This window comes from Manis pentadactyla, chromosome 12 (genome assembly GCF_030020395.1).
Source record: "Manis pentadactyla isolate mManPen7 chromosome 12, mManPen7.hap1, whole genome shotgun sequence".
In the NCBI taxonomy this organism is placed as follows: domain Eukaryota; kingdom Metazoa; phylum Chordata; class Mammalia; order Pholidota; family Manidae; genus Manis; species Manis pentadactyla.
This window is the reverse complement of record NC_080030.1, coordinates 36560970-36577098: the sequence shown is the minus strand read 5'-3', so window position 1 is coordinate 36577098 and position 16129 is coordinate 36560970. Positions and strand designations below refer to the sequence as shown.

The 16129-nt window shown below is 47.8% G+C and overlaps 1 protein-coding gene across 1 annotated transcript in view; it reads right to left on the bottom strand.

Moving 5' to 3' along the window:
• EZR (ezrin) overlaps nt 1–8509 on the bottom strand; it is a 51634-nt gene extending 43125 nt beyond the window's left edge. Inside the window, exons 1-2 of the mRNA XM_036886800.2 lie at nt 7867–8509; nt 6871–6953 (exon numbers count right to left, since the gene is read on the bottom strand). Of these exons, the coding sequence (XP_036742695.2) occupies nt 6871–6953; nt 7867–8245 (462 nt within the window). The 5' untranslated portion in view covers nt 8246–8509. The remainder of the gene's footprint in view (nt 1–6870; nt 6954–7866) is intronic.
• Nucleotides 8510–16129: the final 7620 nt, after the last annotated feature.

Here is a 16129-nt window from a genome sequence, read left to right as displayed (position 1 = left end):
CATACTGGGGCTTCAACAAATAAGGAAGGAACCCATCTGACCTACCAGGGAATTCTGATAACTAAAAGATATAGACAATGAAAAGAAGGTAAAGTTCTAGTGTTCCCTTTCCCTGAATAACCCAAATGTTTCACACCGCTCTTTTCCTTAGAAGGCCCATTGACAAACTTTACCTGGTTTATGGCAACTCGGGAACTGAAACCCTAGGTTTTAGCTACAGGTTACACTAAAACGTTTGTAAAACAAATTTACAGGGGAAAAAGTACATAGTATTTGTAAATTCATAAAATTTATTTGTAAAATACATATTTCTTATAAATACATACAAGAAATATACATAAAGCTTATAGCACCTCAAGACAAACTGTTTGGATTTCATAGACATGAAAGCTTTGACTCAGGATCTTTTATGTAACATTCTTTTCATTTAAAACCTTCACTCCCACTTTGCACTCCCAGATGACAAAACTGAGATTCACAGAAGCTAAATGGTTTGCTAAAGTACAGGGTAAGTAGTAAACTACTTATGAAACTATTCTTTTTTGGTTCTTTGCATTTTTATTTGGAAAAATATTAAGCATTTCATTTTAGTCAAAAGTCTCTAAGTCACATTATAACAATGTTGTGTTTTTTTTCTTTAAACAAGCTATTTACAGAAGTCTAAAATAAGATCTTTATTCTTTCTGTCCATAGGTATGGGTGGTAAGTTGGTTAGAAGGAAAATAATTCAACCTTCTGGGCTCATCTATTACTATTACATGTTTGTTACTAGCAGCAAACACACATTTAGTGCTTAAATTAAAGCTGATTGGAGGAGCTGAGGAATCCCTTGTCACTACTGAAATGACATAAAATATAAAGGACAGCTCAAGCTGTATTCATGGATTTTGAAAGCAGACTGAATTTTACTGCTTCAGATTAGAGTCGAGATGTCTATATATTCTAAGAAAGCAGACATACTGAATCATCCTGGGCCTCATATAAATGGTCAAAGTTTAAGTAAGATAAAAAAATTCAGAAAGAATTAGGATAATTCAGTAACACTGATATTGTTTTCCTTTCTCAAACTATATGTAATAATAAAATTATTCAAAATATTGTTAGCAATCACAGCATCACTATTTAGGAGAGTAATGAACAAGAAAGATGAGTGTAGAAGGACAAGTGTAGAAGGACAAGAGAGAAAAGAAGAGGAAAGAGGAACAGGAACTTTCCTTTCCTCCCTGCTGTTTAGTAGAAAATGTCGGCTTCTTTTCCCCTTTAAAAACAAAGCCAGCCAAAGTTTGGGAGCCCACTGGCCCTGCCAAGTTAAGCTCTGCCACTGGACTCCTGCAGAGAGAAGTGCAAATCAGAGTCTAGGGGATGTCTTGGCTGGTCTGGTTTTGCTGGGGTTTGATATCCGTCCAGCTGTCTCCTTTCCCCACCCCAGTTTCAAACACCGACGGTGGCACCCATGGTGTTTCAGCCGGAACTCTAAGAAGGAGGGGACCGTGTCCCACTCCCAAGCCTGGGAGAGCATCCGCCTGAACAGGTGCTCTGGAACTGCACTGGCCTTCGCTGCTCCTGAATACACCGCAGGCTCCGGCCTGCGCTCACACACAGCCGCCAGGATCGACCCCATCAGGAGGGCCTCACTGCACTGTGGAGTCCAAGGAAAGGAATATATAAAAACTGCAGTTTTCCAGTGAAATCAGCAGTTTCCAAACTCTGAGGTGCACTAGAGCCATCTGGGAAGCTTACTGAAAGCACAGGTACCCAGCCCTTCCTGACAGTGCAAGCAGGAAGTCAGCAGCACCGCGGGGGCCCCAGGAGTCTTTAAGTCTCCGGACAATTCCGTTCAATTTGAGAACACTGCACTAAATTAATGGTAACTTCTGACTTTATGTGTGTACACAGCATATGTATACTATCAGAAAGAGATGCTGTTGGATTACTTTTAGTTTATGTGGATTTAAAAATACCACAGTTTACAAAGCGTGGTATTTTCATGTATCTTGGAGGCGGTGGTCATAAGGACAAAAGAAGGCAAGGACTCCTGACATCAGTCACAGTCACAAATTTATTTACAGCACATATAAATCAAACTTGCAACCTGCCCTCCCACACATGGTCCTTTTCCAGGTTCCTCATCTCTGTGAGTGGCACCACCACCCACCCAGTTATGCAAGTCAGACATCAGAAGTCAGCACAGACCCGCCCTCTGCCTCTGCACATACAGCCCATCACCAGCCAAGTCCTGGCAGGTCCACCTCCCAAGGAGCTCCCACATCCATCCACTGCTCTCCATTTGCACCACCACAATCCAAGCTACTGCCACCTCTTACCTGCACTGCTCTACTTACTAGTCTACCATCTCTGCCTCCTATCGATTCCCACATTGCAATTGCAGTGACCTTTCCAAAGACAAATCTGATCAGGCTGCTCTTTCCAGTCAAAACCCTTCAGTGCCTCCCTCTGAGTTATGCTTCTAAATGCCCAAGTATGGTCTACAAGACCCCGCAAAGCTGGCCTGTTCTTCTCTCTAGCTATACCAGTCTTCATCTGGAACCCTAAACTCATCCTACAGCCTCCCACTACAGGGCCTCTGCACAAGCTCTTCCCCCTCCTGGTCTGTTATGTTCCCTGTCTCCCTCCTTCACCTAGTGACACCCCCCCCTTCATTCTCTAATTGCTCAGCACAGTCACACCTCCTCAAGGGTGCCCTCCTGACCTACCTGATTAGCATTCCCTCCAACCACCACATCACCACTACAAACACGTCATTATATACCCGAGTTACTCTAGAATTACTGTCTGTCCCCCTCATCAGACTGTAAACCCATGACGACAGGACCTATTTCTGTATCTACTCAACTACTGGATGAATGCACAATAGACTTATTGTGTCTTACTGTGCAATGATGACAAATGACTAATCCTAGCCAGCACTTTTCTCTGCCACGTGGGAAAATCCTAGCTACCTAAGTCACCATCTGCCCATAGCGAAGGAGGAGGGATGTACAGAAAACAGATCCATGTGTCCTCCTCAACTGGTGAGGGCATGGAAAATCTATCTGTATATTCGGTAAATTCTGTGCCTGTTAAAATATTTAGTGGATGGTATTTTGTGTAACACTATGAGTTGCATGCCACCAGCAGCCCCACTTTATAGACAAGAAAACTGCAGCAAGAAGTTAAGAAACATGGACTTATTTATTCCACACCTAGGTATATACCCAAGAGGAAAAAAATTAGTGGAAAGGGCTCTATATTCCCAAAAGAGGCAACATAATCTCAGAAATTACCTTAAAATTTTGACAAAGGGCAGAATTTTGAACATACTTTCAGAGCTTTCCTACTGAAGGGACAATCTACTTTTGTATTAGAAACTCCCATTTCAACACTTAGAGATGAAGGTCTAAAGCACACACTGGTGCCCCTTAAAGGCAATTGAGCTCTAAACACCTCAGAAATCAGATCCGAGAGAGCATGGCCGTGCGCACAACACCCTGTCTGCTTCTAAGCTTGCCTGCAGTGATTTTCCTTTCCCACGTCCCCTACCTCCTTCCCAAGGCCCAGGCCTCCTTTCCATCACAATGAAGAAAGCAAGTGGAAAAGGGAGAAAGGAGGAAGGGAGCCGACACCCAGGTCACCCTCAGCTGCACCTTTGAGCACAAGGACGGCTCACTGAGCATAAATCCCCATGCCTCTCCCCAGAGGAGAGGGACCCGCAGCCAGAGCAGACCAGCCAAGCAGAGGGCCTGCTGCCTTTTGGACCTCAAATCCTCCTCCTTGGAAGTCTACCAGTCACACATGAGCGTAGGGCTGCAAGCAGCTGTGGGAAAAGCAAAGCCCGGCAACAGTCCCTCCCTAGGAGCACCTAGGCAGATCAAATCCTACCACAGGCCTCAAACGCAAGACTCAGTGGAAGCATTGTTGCTCAATAAGCCCATCCGTTTCCCAATGGGACGGTTTTCCCCTTCAATGTGCTGCACTTTACCTAAGCCTCCTTCCCTCTTTGTTGGCGCTCAGAAGGTTATCCAGGCCCTATTTCATCATCTGCATACATCTGGGCTTGGGTCCCAGACTGCAAGCATCCCGCAGACAAGATCTGTCTCACCCACCTGTGCCAGGTCCCTGGGCTTGGTACCCGGAGTGTGCAGGACACATGCTTGCTGAATGAGTGAACACTTAGTTTTTTTTTTTTATCAAGTGGTGATTTGAGAAGCAGCATAAAGAGAAAAACCAGCAAATAAATATTACTTCATTTACACTGCTTTACAAATAAAGGTGTCTACTTACGCAGTTTTGCCATACCAATCAAAAATACTTTTCCCTGCAGAATTCAAGGGATCAGGTGGATGTTCCAATCATCAACTATTCAGATGTACCTATCTTCATCAGTAAATGTGTTTGCCCCTCAGTCCTGTTGCTAAATTTCGAATCACAGGAAGCACAATTCTTAGCTTGGCCTTGAGTAATGAGAATCAATTACCCTTTGCTTAAAAGATACATCTATGGAGCTTTATTAGTGGATGCTTCAGCTGTACTCCTGCTGAGGCAGCAAGAAGCAGTAACAACAAAAACTAACAGCCTTAGAGGTACCATATCAAAATGTGTGCAGTCCCTTACGCTCTTCTCAGTGACTTGTGGGGTGGCCCTAATACAATTCATGTGAAGAAAGGCTTAAATGTATTTATTTTACAAGGCAAAATCTCCAAGACCCTCCCCCACTAAAAAGGGGGCAGGTAGGAATTTCCTACGGCAAATAGCTGTGGCTCACCTAAAAGGTGACCTCTCAACACTGTTTGAAAATTACAGCCATAGATATTAAACAAAATAGCCTCACAACGTTACTCTGGTTAAGGGGATTCTAATATACAAGGTGATGGCTATGGTTCTTCCTTAATAGTTTAACAATTATCTTCACTTTGTCAAAAGAATATTTTCTAAGTTTCTGATCCATCATTAAAAAAGAGAAACCTTTAACGAAAAATGAAATTAAAACGTACCTGCCCTAAGAAATAAAAAGAGAGCCTTATAAAGGAAGGGAATTCTGACACATCCTGTAACATTGGTGAACCCCTGAGGACATCTCACTGCGTAAAATAAGCCAGTCACCAAAGGATAAATACTGTGTGATTCCACTCATATGAGGGACCCAAAGTCTTCAAATTCATAAGACAGAAAGTAGAAGGGTGGCTGCCAGGGGCTGGGGAGAGGGGACTGGGGCATTAATGTTTCATGGGTACACAGTTTCAGTTTGGAAAGATGAAAAAGTTCTGTAGATGGATGGTCACCACCATTTGAATATACTTAATGCCGCTGAACTGTATAATTAAAAATGGTGAAGAAACTGTGTATTTTATTACCAAAAAAACCCCCAAAACCCCACCATAAAAATTTTTTAATTGCAGTTTGTTAAGAGAAATGAGTAAGAAAAGTAGCAACTGGGAACTCGTTTACCAATTTTTTTCTGAGTGGTATCTTAATAGCTGAACTCTGCATCTTTTGTTTTAGTGAAATAACGAGAACCACCCCTATGGTAACCTCTGGTCCAGTGCTCTGCATAACGTTGCATGGGGTTTTGTCCTGAGGAAGGGCTTGTAGATGGGTCACACAAGCATTTTATATCACAGGCCTTGTAAAGCCTGGATGGCATGTGCCGCTTCCAAGTCTGAACTGAAAACAAGAATTTTGTGTAGGAAAAGAATTTTCCGCCTCATGAATGAATCATTTGGATGATGTAATTTAGGCAAAGACTATATTGGCTTCTGTATCTTGTAGTGTATTAACATAGTAACTTATTCAACCTAACAAATTAAGGGTTCCTTAATAAAGAACTCCTTTTAGAGAATCTAAAATTTAACGGCAGAAAAGGCACATAAGCATGGACTACAGAATTCAGTATGTATCTTTCATTGCAATTTTTAATGAATCCAGATATTTTCTCCACTGGGATTCAGAACTCAAATTTTTTTTAATCCTCTCCTCAACATCTAGTCACCAGGGCACCTGTGTTAAAACAGAATATAAAGTTTTCAAGAAAGCCCAGTCCGAAAATCTGCCTTGTTCCCACAATTTAAATCAAATCTGAAACACCCCAGGCCTAGTCAGCAATCTAACCAAGAAGGCAACATAATCAGATTCGGGGGGCGGGGGGGGGCAACACAGGTGCAGGCACAGCAGCCCTTTATTCTGCTGGTGTTTGTGATGTGTGCCGAGTGCACGACCAGAGGGGGCCCAAGGAGCCTTCCCATCAAACCCCAGGGCTGCCTCCCTTGTCGGCAATTCAAGTCCATTACTAAACCTCTTTCGGAGAGAAGAATCCTGCTGCCACCAGCAAATTCCCGGGTTAACAGAGCACGGCTTCACAGGCGTGGGGTAAAATGGACTGGAACGAAGCTGTCCGCCAGAAAGACAGCGTTCTCTGCCAGGTGGCCTTTAAAGCACCCAAGGAATATTTGGGGTGCATTTGGTTCCGATTCTTTTAGCAGGGCTCGGAAATGGTGTATGTCGTCCGAAGCCACCTGACCCTCCTGCGACTTAGACAACTTTTCTTTTTACGAAACTTCCAAGTTGCAACAGAATACACTTTTTAAACGGACGGAAGCCCTGTAAAAGGATTTTCTAACTTTTATTTATAAAAGACAAAACTTCTGGTGGGGGGAGGGGGCTCACCAAAGGCTGTTGGTAGAGCGAACAGCATCCTGATCTGTGCTTTCTTCAGGAGTTCCACAAAAGGACTAACCAATAACAAAGGGGGGAAACAACTCCCTACCCCTGCCCTGAGGTCCGCCTGACAAAGAACCCCCAGCACCGCGCCCAGGTAACTGCGCCGGAAAATGCAGCCGGAAGCATCCGACCCAGCCCAGAAACTGGGCTACTCACTGGTTTCGGCATTTTCGGTTCCTGGTGGGTTTTCCTCAGTCCTCCGGAAACACAGCTCTCCAGCCGCTGAGACTCCTCCCAACCTGTGGGCAGAGCACAGCCCGTACAGCGCACAGTCGCTGCCGCGCCCGGACTCAGCGCCCGCACCGCTCGCGGCTGCTTAAGAACCGGCCGGGCGGGCGCCGGGATGAGTCACCGCTCAGACTGCAATTACCGCGGGCCGGGCGGGCCCCGCGGGGAGGGGCGTGGGGGCCGGCGGGCCGGCGGGGAGGGATCTGGGGTTGGAGGCCGGGAGCGCGGAGGGCGCGCGCGGGCCCGGGACGGCGGGAAGGGGCCTGGCGGGCGGCCCGGCTGGGTGGGGGCCGAGGCGGGGCCAGGGGCAGCGGGGTCCTGCGAGCAGGGACCCGGGCACCCGGGCGCTGAGGCGGGGACCCACCGAGGCAGCTCGCGGGGCTCCCAGGAAGCCAGCCGGCAGCCCAGCAGACAGCGAGTTTCACTTTGTGAAGCAACCGTTTGCCTCAGCGCTGAAACCGCAACCGTCAAGCCTTTGAGGAACACTTTAAAAACTGCACCCGCCCGGGAGGAGCCGAGGGCAGCCGGGCCGCGCGAGGCCGGTGGGGCGCGAGCAGGGGGCGCGCCCGCGCAGCCCGGGGGCCGCGGGCACTGCGGGAGGGGGACCCCAGGGGAAGGTCGCGCCGCAGCCGGGGCGCCCGCGCCGGCAGGTTCAGCTTCGCCTGCAGTGTATTTGCTGAGAACGCGAGAAGCGTGCGCAGAGACCCCAGGACCCGGCCTGGCGGGCGGCGGGGCGGGCCCGGATCCCTTCGGGGACCACCGGCCGGGGGCTGGCTGGCTTGCGGACCGCCCCTCGGCTGGGCCGGCGCCGCCACACCTGTCGTCCTGTCCCGGTCACTGTCGCCTCCGCGGAGAGCGCAGCGCGAAGCCCCGGACCGAGCAGACCCCCTCCGCCCGCCGACCCCGGCCACGAGCCCGGCTCACCCGTGCGCCGCAGAGGACCGCTGCGCTCCCGGCTGCCGGCGCGTCCGTTACTGCGCTCGCGGCCCGCGCTCCCGAGACTCCCCGGCGGGGCGGGGTCCCGGGGCCGCGCCCCTCTCCGTCCCGCCCGCCAGACCTGCGAAGTGCGCCCGGCGAGTAAGATGGCTGCGACCGCCGCCCGCACCCGAGGGCGCCCCCAGCCTGGCTCCCCGCCCCCGACGCCGCGCCCCGGCCCGGCTCGCCCAGACCAGACGCCCCCACCACGCGCTGCCGCCTCTCCATGTCCAAAAAACCTTTGCCTCTTCGCTCCTGTCCCCTTGCCCTTGGAGAACTTTGCCGAATCTGGTCCTGATTGCCGATGGAAGGTATGAGATTGCTCCATCGCTGACCGAGGGAAATCAAGAAAATGTGGATAAGCCTGGAGGAGCCAGCGGCCGTAGGGCAGGTGCTAGGCCGTTTTGGGGTGGCTCTGCCCGCGTGGCCGAGACCGAGGTGGCGTTGTGAGAGTTGGGGCCTGGGTCGCTGCTCCCGGCGCACGTGGCTGCCAGCCAACCGGTCGGATTCGGTGGAGGACACAAGCAAAGAAAACGCCCCATCGCCGAAGGCTCTGGTTAAAGGATACATTTGTGATCTCGTTTGATTTGACTAACACAAAGCTATAGTAAAATTTCCATAGGGGGAATTTCTGGAATTACTTTTAATATTTTTTGCAAATGGTTCTCAAGAGGAATTTTAAAAAACACACAAAAACACGTGGACTTTGGTGGCAAGTAAGATTTGCACGTGATAAAGAGAGCTAGGCTAGAGCAGTGGTTCTCCAAGAGAGCTTCCCAGGCTAGCAGCATCAGCATCTGGGAAATTGCAGAAATGGAAATTCACAGGTACGGCCCCAGCACCTAAGGAATGAGAAACTCCAGACAGTCTCGGACTGGGGCCCAGCAGTCTAGATCTTCAAGCCCTCCAGGTGATTGTGATGTAGGCTAAGGGTTGAGACCACAGCTTATCCTGAATTCCTCTGCTGAGCTCAACATTAACTCCTTGCGTGAGCTGAGCGAGTTATTTCACCCCTTTGTACTTCAGTTTTCCCATTTGTAAAATGGTATAATTCTGGCACCTGATTGCATAGGGTTGTCACCAGGATTAGAGTTAATACAGGTGCAGTGCCTAGACCAATGTCTGGCACAAAGTAAGCACTCAAATCTGCCCTGGTACAGAGAGTAACCAGTTGCTTTGAGCAAAGATTCAGTCTTCTACTTTGCAGAATGGAGATACTGGTAGCACCTCCTACACGAGCTTGTAGGAATTAAATGAGATAATGTATGCAAAGTGCTTAGCACAGTGCCTGCCCCCTGGTAATGCCTAACCTGTCCTAAGGACCGACTGTCTCTGGGATACTCTTGTCCTGTGACCTGTAAATGTTTCCCAGCTGCAGGCCCAGGGCATTTCAGAGGTCCAGGCAAGGAGGGAGGCCTTTTCTGAGATTCTGTCCTGTACTCTGGCAAGTATGTTCCCTCTGAAAGACTGTCTGTTTTATTGAAATGAAGATGGAAACAGCAGTAGGGAGGAAACTATGGGAGATACTTGAGTAACCTGCAGTGATAATGGTTCAGACTGGACAGATCACTCCTAGCTCTGTGTCCCCTCCTGATCACTGCCTGGAACCTTGTTAGCCATTTGTGGTCCCCAACTCTGCAGATAGGATACGCCTTTAATCTAATTTGTATCTGGCCCTGTTCATAGTTACTGTCTTCTAAACTGGATGTTGAAATAGCACTGGCCCAAGACCTTCTGGAGCATTTCTGAAATTTACCCTTCAGGGGAATGCTGGAAAATGATCTGGCTTGTGGAGATTGGTAAAAATGAAAAGATCAGAAGCAAACAGGTTTCAGAAGCAAACAGAGCTGTCTTGAGTTCTGGTTCTAGCATTTACAAGTGTGGGCACTTTGGGCAAAGTCTCCTAACCTGACCCAGTTCCCACCTCTTCTGCCATATAATGAAGATAATAATATTCATTTAATTGTGTTTTTCATGGTGTTCTTGTGTCACAGATGTGTCATATAATAGGAGCATTTACTCAAATTTGACTTATAGGTATACTTTTTTTGCATAAGATAGAATAGTATAGAGTCATACTTTGCATTTGCATTCATCCTATGCTTATATACTTCAAGCTTTGTACTATTTTACAGGGTTATTTCCACTCTTCCAGAAAAAACATTTATATTGTATCTTACAAGTATCTTAAGAGGATTTTCCATGGATCATTTGTTTTCACCTGACCAAACCTTACCGCCTCCCCAGCGCCTCCCCTCCAACACATATAGAAGACTGAACTCCAAGCAGTCTATACAGATTGCTTAGTAGGACAGTGGTACCTGAAGCTTTGGTGTGCATGAGAATAACTCATGCAGCCCCCTCTGGGAATCACGGGGCAGTAAGAGTCAGGTGAACCCTGGGATCTATGTCTTTAACAAGTCCCTGGGTGAGTCTGTGGTACCCCAAATTTTGAGAACCACTGACTTGGTGTGTGGCAGGACCCCAACAAATACTGCGTACCTTGCCTCTCCCTTCACCCTTTTTGTGAAGTCATCCCCATTTTGTAAGACATGGTTTTGTTAACATTTGATAATCAATGCCACCCAAGGAAGGGAGGAAGCCTGGAGCTCGGAGCCCCGGATGCCATTCCCTGCTCTCTGCGATGGCGCCATCGGCCTTCAGTGCCTGGCTCCTCGTTTCAGGTTATCAGTTTCTCAGCTAGACTAGAAGATCATGTCTACCCATGAGCTGCTGAAATGCTCTTGGTAGACTGCCTGGAGTTCGTCAGACAACGTTCCACTAAAGTGAGGCAGGGCCACCCTTGCGGTGGCTTTAGACACAGTGACAAGGACGAGGACTCTCGCACAGAACACGCACATCCCCTCACTGCAGGCTACCTATCAGACCACCTGGGAGCCCATCTCCACACTGGGGCCAGATTGGTCTCACCCTGTAGAAAAAGGTCACAAGTAGTGTGACAATCTCTAGTCTCCGTCACTTGAAAAAAATAGGCAATAGGGAAACATAGGGTACCCTTGGCAAGGCAAGGACTTGGGTTATTTTTTAGGGCTCTATAACCTTGGTAAAAACTCAGGACAGTGGGTGAAAAGGCACAAGAATGAATAAAAACTCAGACAGCCAGAGAGGTAGCCACTCTGCACTGGGTCTAGAAATCATTTAGGTGAGTCTTCACAGGGCACTAAGCTAGAAGGAGCCTCTTGACACCATTTTGATGGTACAACTTATATACCATGGATTCACTAAGAATTCTGGCCACTAGGTGTTCTATTTGAATTGTTTCCTTGGTTTATTAAAAGATTTGCAAAAATAGCCTTACTAGATTTTATGTAAAAGAGTACTAATGATCACACAACTAATTTGACTGATATAGCATAGCTTCTATTATAATTTCTCTTAATTCTGATCATTTATGAGTTTTTCTGAAAAAAATTTTCTTCCAACTTAAAAGCACGTTCTATGACGACCTCAATGGGACCTTGAATGTCACCATCTATTCTGATGCCCAGATTTCACAGAGGAGATGGAATTTGCTGTCCCACTCCTGCAACCACATTTCTCCCGTCAAGATTGCAGTGACCTCTGTCTTGCTGAACCCAGAGAAGGGGACAACCTTCTCTGCCTCATCTTACTTTCTAAAGCAGTAGCCTCCACCAAATGTAACAGTGCCTGGGAACATTCTCTTCTTACGGTCTCTGTTGTCCCCTCTCCCCTTCTCTGGTTCCTCCCCCAAACCCTCTCACCAGGACTTAGCTCAGAGCTCATTCCTGGGCATTTATCTATGTACACTCTTTTCCTAGGTCATCTCGTCCAATCCCAAGGCTTAAATAACATCTCCAGCCCTGACCTTTCCCCCAAGCTACAATTCTTCATTTGTTTTCTCCAGTATTCTTGATTTTTGAAAACTGCTCCCCTCCCAGCCTTCTCCTTCTTAGCCAACAGCACCACCATTTGCCCTGGTGCTTGGCCCCAAACCTGAGTTCCCCTTCTCTAGACCCCACTTCATCCTCCATGCATTGTACATGCAAGCCAGCAGATTTAACAGCCCCATTTCAGAACATGCTGGATCTTGTCTCCCCGCTGCCAGCAGGTTTGGAATAAAATTCACACCCGCTCCTTGGCCCTGCACGGTCTGACTCCTGCCTGCTCCTCCAGCCGCACCTCCTATCAGTCCCTGGGCCAGCTCTGCTCCAGCTGCCTGAGTTTTTGTTCTGTGAATGCATCAGCCTGTTTCTGTCGCAGGGGTCCCATACTTGATGTTCCCTCTGCCTGGAATGCACCGCCCCCTAGTCTGCCAGCCGGGCCTTTCCTTGTCTTCTAGGTCTTTGCCCCACTACTACCTGCTCTCGTGACGTGCCGCGTCTCCCTCACAGCCTTTCTCCTGACTGGTCGCTCTCATAGCCCTCAGCCCTCTGTGTAGTCTTGCTTGTCTGCATCTGTGTTTTCTGTCTCCTCCACAAGAACTGAAGCTCCTGTCTGTCTGGTTCACTAATGGGCTCTCAGCAGCTGAGACGGTGCCTGGTCCCTAGCAGATGTTCCGTGAATACTTGTTGAGTAGATGAAGTGAGTGAACACTGCTAGTTCGTACCCAAGCCAGTGCACTCATGTTAGTTTTCCTTCTATATGCCTTACTGTTGTCCTCCAGATTGCTAACCATGGGGACACCTAACTTACCTAGATCCAAGCTGTATGCAACACCATTGAAAACCAGATGACAGAGAAAATAAGAAATGTGTAAAAAAAGTCTACTTACGGCCTTCGTAGGTTTCCCTTAATTCCAATTTTAGTTGGGATTTTAATAAGTTTGCTTAGCTCTTTTACCAGGATACAGCAGATTCGGAGGGAGGGTGCAAGGTACAAGCTGATGCCGTAACAACTGTGAGAAGCAGTGCTTGACAGCAAAGAGGCAGAATAATCAGAACAGACAGGAACTCAAAGTCCAGCCGGCTGGGTCCACACAGCCCGGGGAGAGCTGACTGCATATTCCACAGGAGCCCCCGAGGGCACAAAATAGAGCCCAGGGCATTGATAGCTGTTCATAATGACCACTTTCTCAGGAAAGGGGTTTATTTATGACTCCTCTATACTATCAGAAAGCATTTTTTTTTCAATTCAAAACAATTATAAAGTGTTTTAAATCTTCAGAAAATAATTCAATACACAACTCTGTACCCAGTATCCAAATTTAACATGGTAGTATTTTTTCATGTTCTCTTCAGATGAAAGAAAGAGAGACAGAAGAATGAGAGAGAGAGAGAGAAAGAAGAGAAAAGAAAGAAGAGAGAAAGAATAAAAGAAAGAAAGGAGAGAGAGAAAAGAGAAGAAAGGACGGGAGGAAGGGAGAGGCAAGGGGCAGGAAGGGTGGCAGGCAAGAGGGCAGGCAGGGAAGGAGCCGAGCCCCCCCACACCCTACCCCACCCCGCAGCCCTCCGCAGAGGGCACCGTCTGTTTCTGTGTCTCTTCTCTGCAAGGCTTAATGTTTTATATGAAAAAAAGTACACTCATGTGAAACAACCAACTCCTAATAAGTAAGTTAGATGTTATTAATTAGGTGTTTGGTTGAGGTATATAAACTATAAACATTTAAAATTCATTATGAATTTTTTCTTCTTGCTTGTCAAAAGCTAACTGAATAAAGCAGTTAAGATGCTAGAAAGGCCCAGCATGACACACCTGTCTTAGCAGCTGTGTGGACTGCCATCCACTCCAACTGAACTCCTTGACGGTAAGGACAGTGTCTTCTGTCCCAGGATCTCAAGTTCCTAGAAGGGACCTTGTGCAACATGCAAGCTTGGTGAATATTTATTGGGCTGAATCGAACACAGAGCCCTGTATGTTCTCTGTAGTGACTACAAGACCTCATTGAGCACTCAGAGGTCTGGATCCTAGAGATCTGACAAATAAAACTGCAGAATTGCCACTTAAAATTTAGAAAAAGAAAGAAAGAAAAGTGGTGTGCTAACAGGGCAAACAGATCCTGTAGCAGGTGATGAATGTTACCTGACAAGCTGGATCTTCCTGAGTATCTAAAGGACTCACTCTGGAATGAACTCATCTTTAGAACCTCTTGAGCAATGCTTTAGGCTGAAACCACAAACTTCATTTGACAAATATTTATTGAGCTCCTACACCTTATCGTGCAAGGGACTACAGTAGGGAGCAAGACAGATGAACCCCGTGAAGTTTACACTTCATAAAATTTGGCATTTGGTGGCTTCGGGTTTATCAGACTTCCCATGAGTTTCTATGAAATTCTCATTGTCACTAGGCTAATCCACGATTCCAAACCATCATCTCAGACTGGGTCCTCAAGTGACCCCCACCAAATTGGTTCAGGAACACATGGACAGCCGGGTGGTGCAGTCCAAAGCCAACTGGACAATCTGGAGCTGGGTCCAGCTCTGCCATCACCAGGAATGTCATCACATCCCTTGGACCACGCAGCAGTCACAAGTGTGAGCAGAACAGGTGGTTCGATTACAGGAGGGAAGCAGCCAGACTATAGGAGTGGGGTCCCAGGAGAGGCAGGGCAGTCCCGAGGGCCAGCAACCCCTCAGCTTCTGCTGATGGCTGTTGCCATGCTAGAACATGGGCCCTATTCTGCCACATGCCTAACTTTCAAGAAAAGCTTGAAACCCTGATTTTATCTGCAATTTCCCAATTCTTAAACATTGGCAATGATCTTAAAGCTTTTTCTGCTCACTCTGCCAGCCAGACAAAACATGTCTATGAGCTGGGCACAGACATCTGCTGCCTTGTTCTCTACAGACTGGTTTTATTATCTGTCATACACATGGGTTAAACCTGGTGCCGTGTGACACCCTCTCAGCTCTGAAGTGCTATCACTGCAGGCATGCCCTTGCACTGCAGGTGACCCTGTGACGGGCTGATCTCTGTGTGCCTGGATGCAGTAGAACACACAGGCTGGCCCCATGGACAGCTGGGTGGTGCAGTCCAAATTTTTTCCATTCCTTCCATTCTGCACACACACGGAGTCAGTTCTTGTGGTCACACTTTCTACTTTAAGAATTGTCACAGTTGGTACCAAGGTCTTACACTTAAGGAATGTTCTCGGAAGGGGTCCCTGCACCTGTGTGCTGCTCCTTCCCAGCAGGCCCTCTCGGTGCCGACCGCCCAACCCCTTGCTCTGCACATCCTTCCTCATGCACACTCACGTGACAGGACACGGGGCCTTCCGGTTTTCTGCACATTTCCTTGCCAGCAGAGCTGTGTTTTGCATGCAGACCAGCAGTGCCCCGCCACCTTGCCATGGGCCGACTCTTCTGACTGCTCATCACTGTTGCAGCGGGGCCTGTGCCGGGAGTCCACAGGGACCCCCCCGGAACACCACGTGGGTACTGGGCGCAGAGCCCTCTCTGCTCCGGGCAGCTTCCTTCTTCCGAGGACACCTGGTCATCCTTGAGCTCGGTTCTCCACCTGCCGCACACTTGGGGTGTTGGCACACATTTCCTGAGACTTACTTTCATTTTGAAATTATTTTTATGAAAGAAAAAGCAAAGCAGCCCACCCACAATCAAAAAGCTATTTGAGCCCCAGAGTGGAGTCTACAGTGGGGATTACAATAAAGCTTTCAAGTTTTTCTCAGTGGTTTCACAGCAGGCCCAGGAGAGGTGCATTGTTTTAGGCTCCTTCAAACTACAAGTGCCTCTCAGCTCCCTCCCCGAGGCTGTTCCATGCAAGTTGACAAAGAATGATCATGACTCAAGGGTTATTTCAGTGCCATAAATTTCCTGCTTATGTTCTCTGAATGCCTTCAGGAACAAGTGAAACTTTTTATTAAAGATTTTGAGGTGCTTTCAGCCAGTGAATCTTATCTCTCTGCCTTTGGTCCCTGCAGGGTCTGAAGAGGTCTGGTCTCTGTTCTGCCTGCGGTACCTTGCCCTCCCTCTACTCCCTCTGCCCCCCGAAACAGCCCCACTCTCTCCTGTCTTCTCTCACCATCCCCATCAGGAACACCTATCTTCAGCAACTACATCTTTCCCCTGTTTCAAAACACTACTCAGGAATCAAGATTTCCCCTAAATAGTGAACTGGATTCCATTCTCTCTAGATGCTGTACCAACTCTCAAAACATTTAATACTTAGGTGCTCCACATATTTATGTTTATAGTTAGTTCTATCAAAGAGAAATTTTCATTCGTAACAGTGTTTTAATTTCAGACCAGAACTTGGCTATGGCTCCCAGAAGACA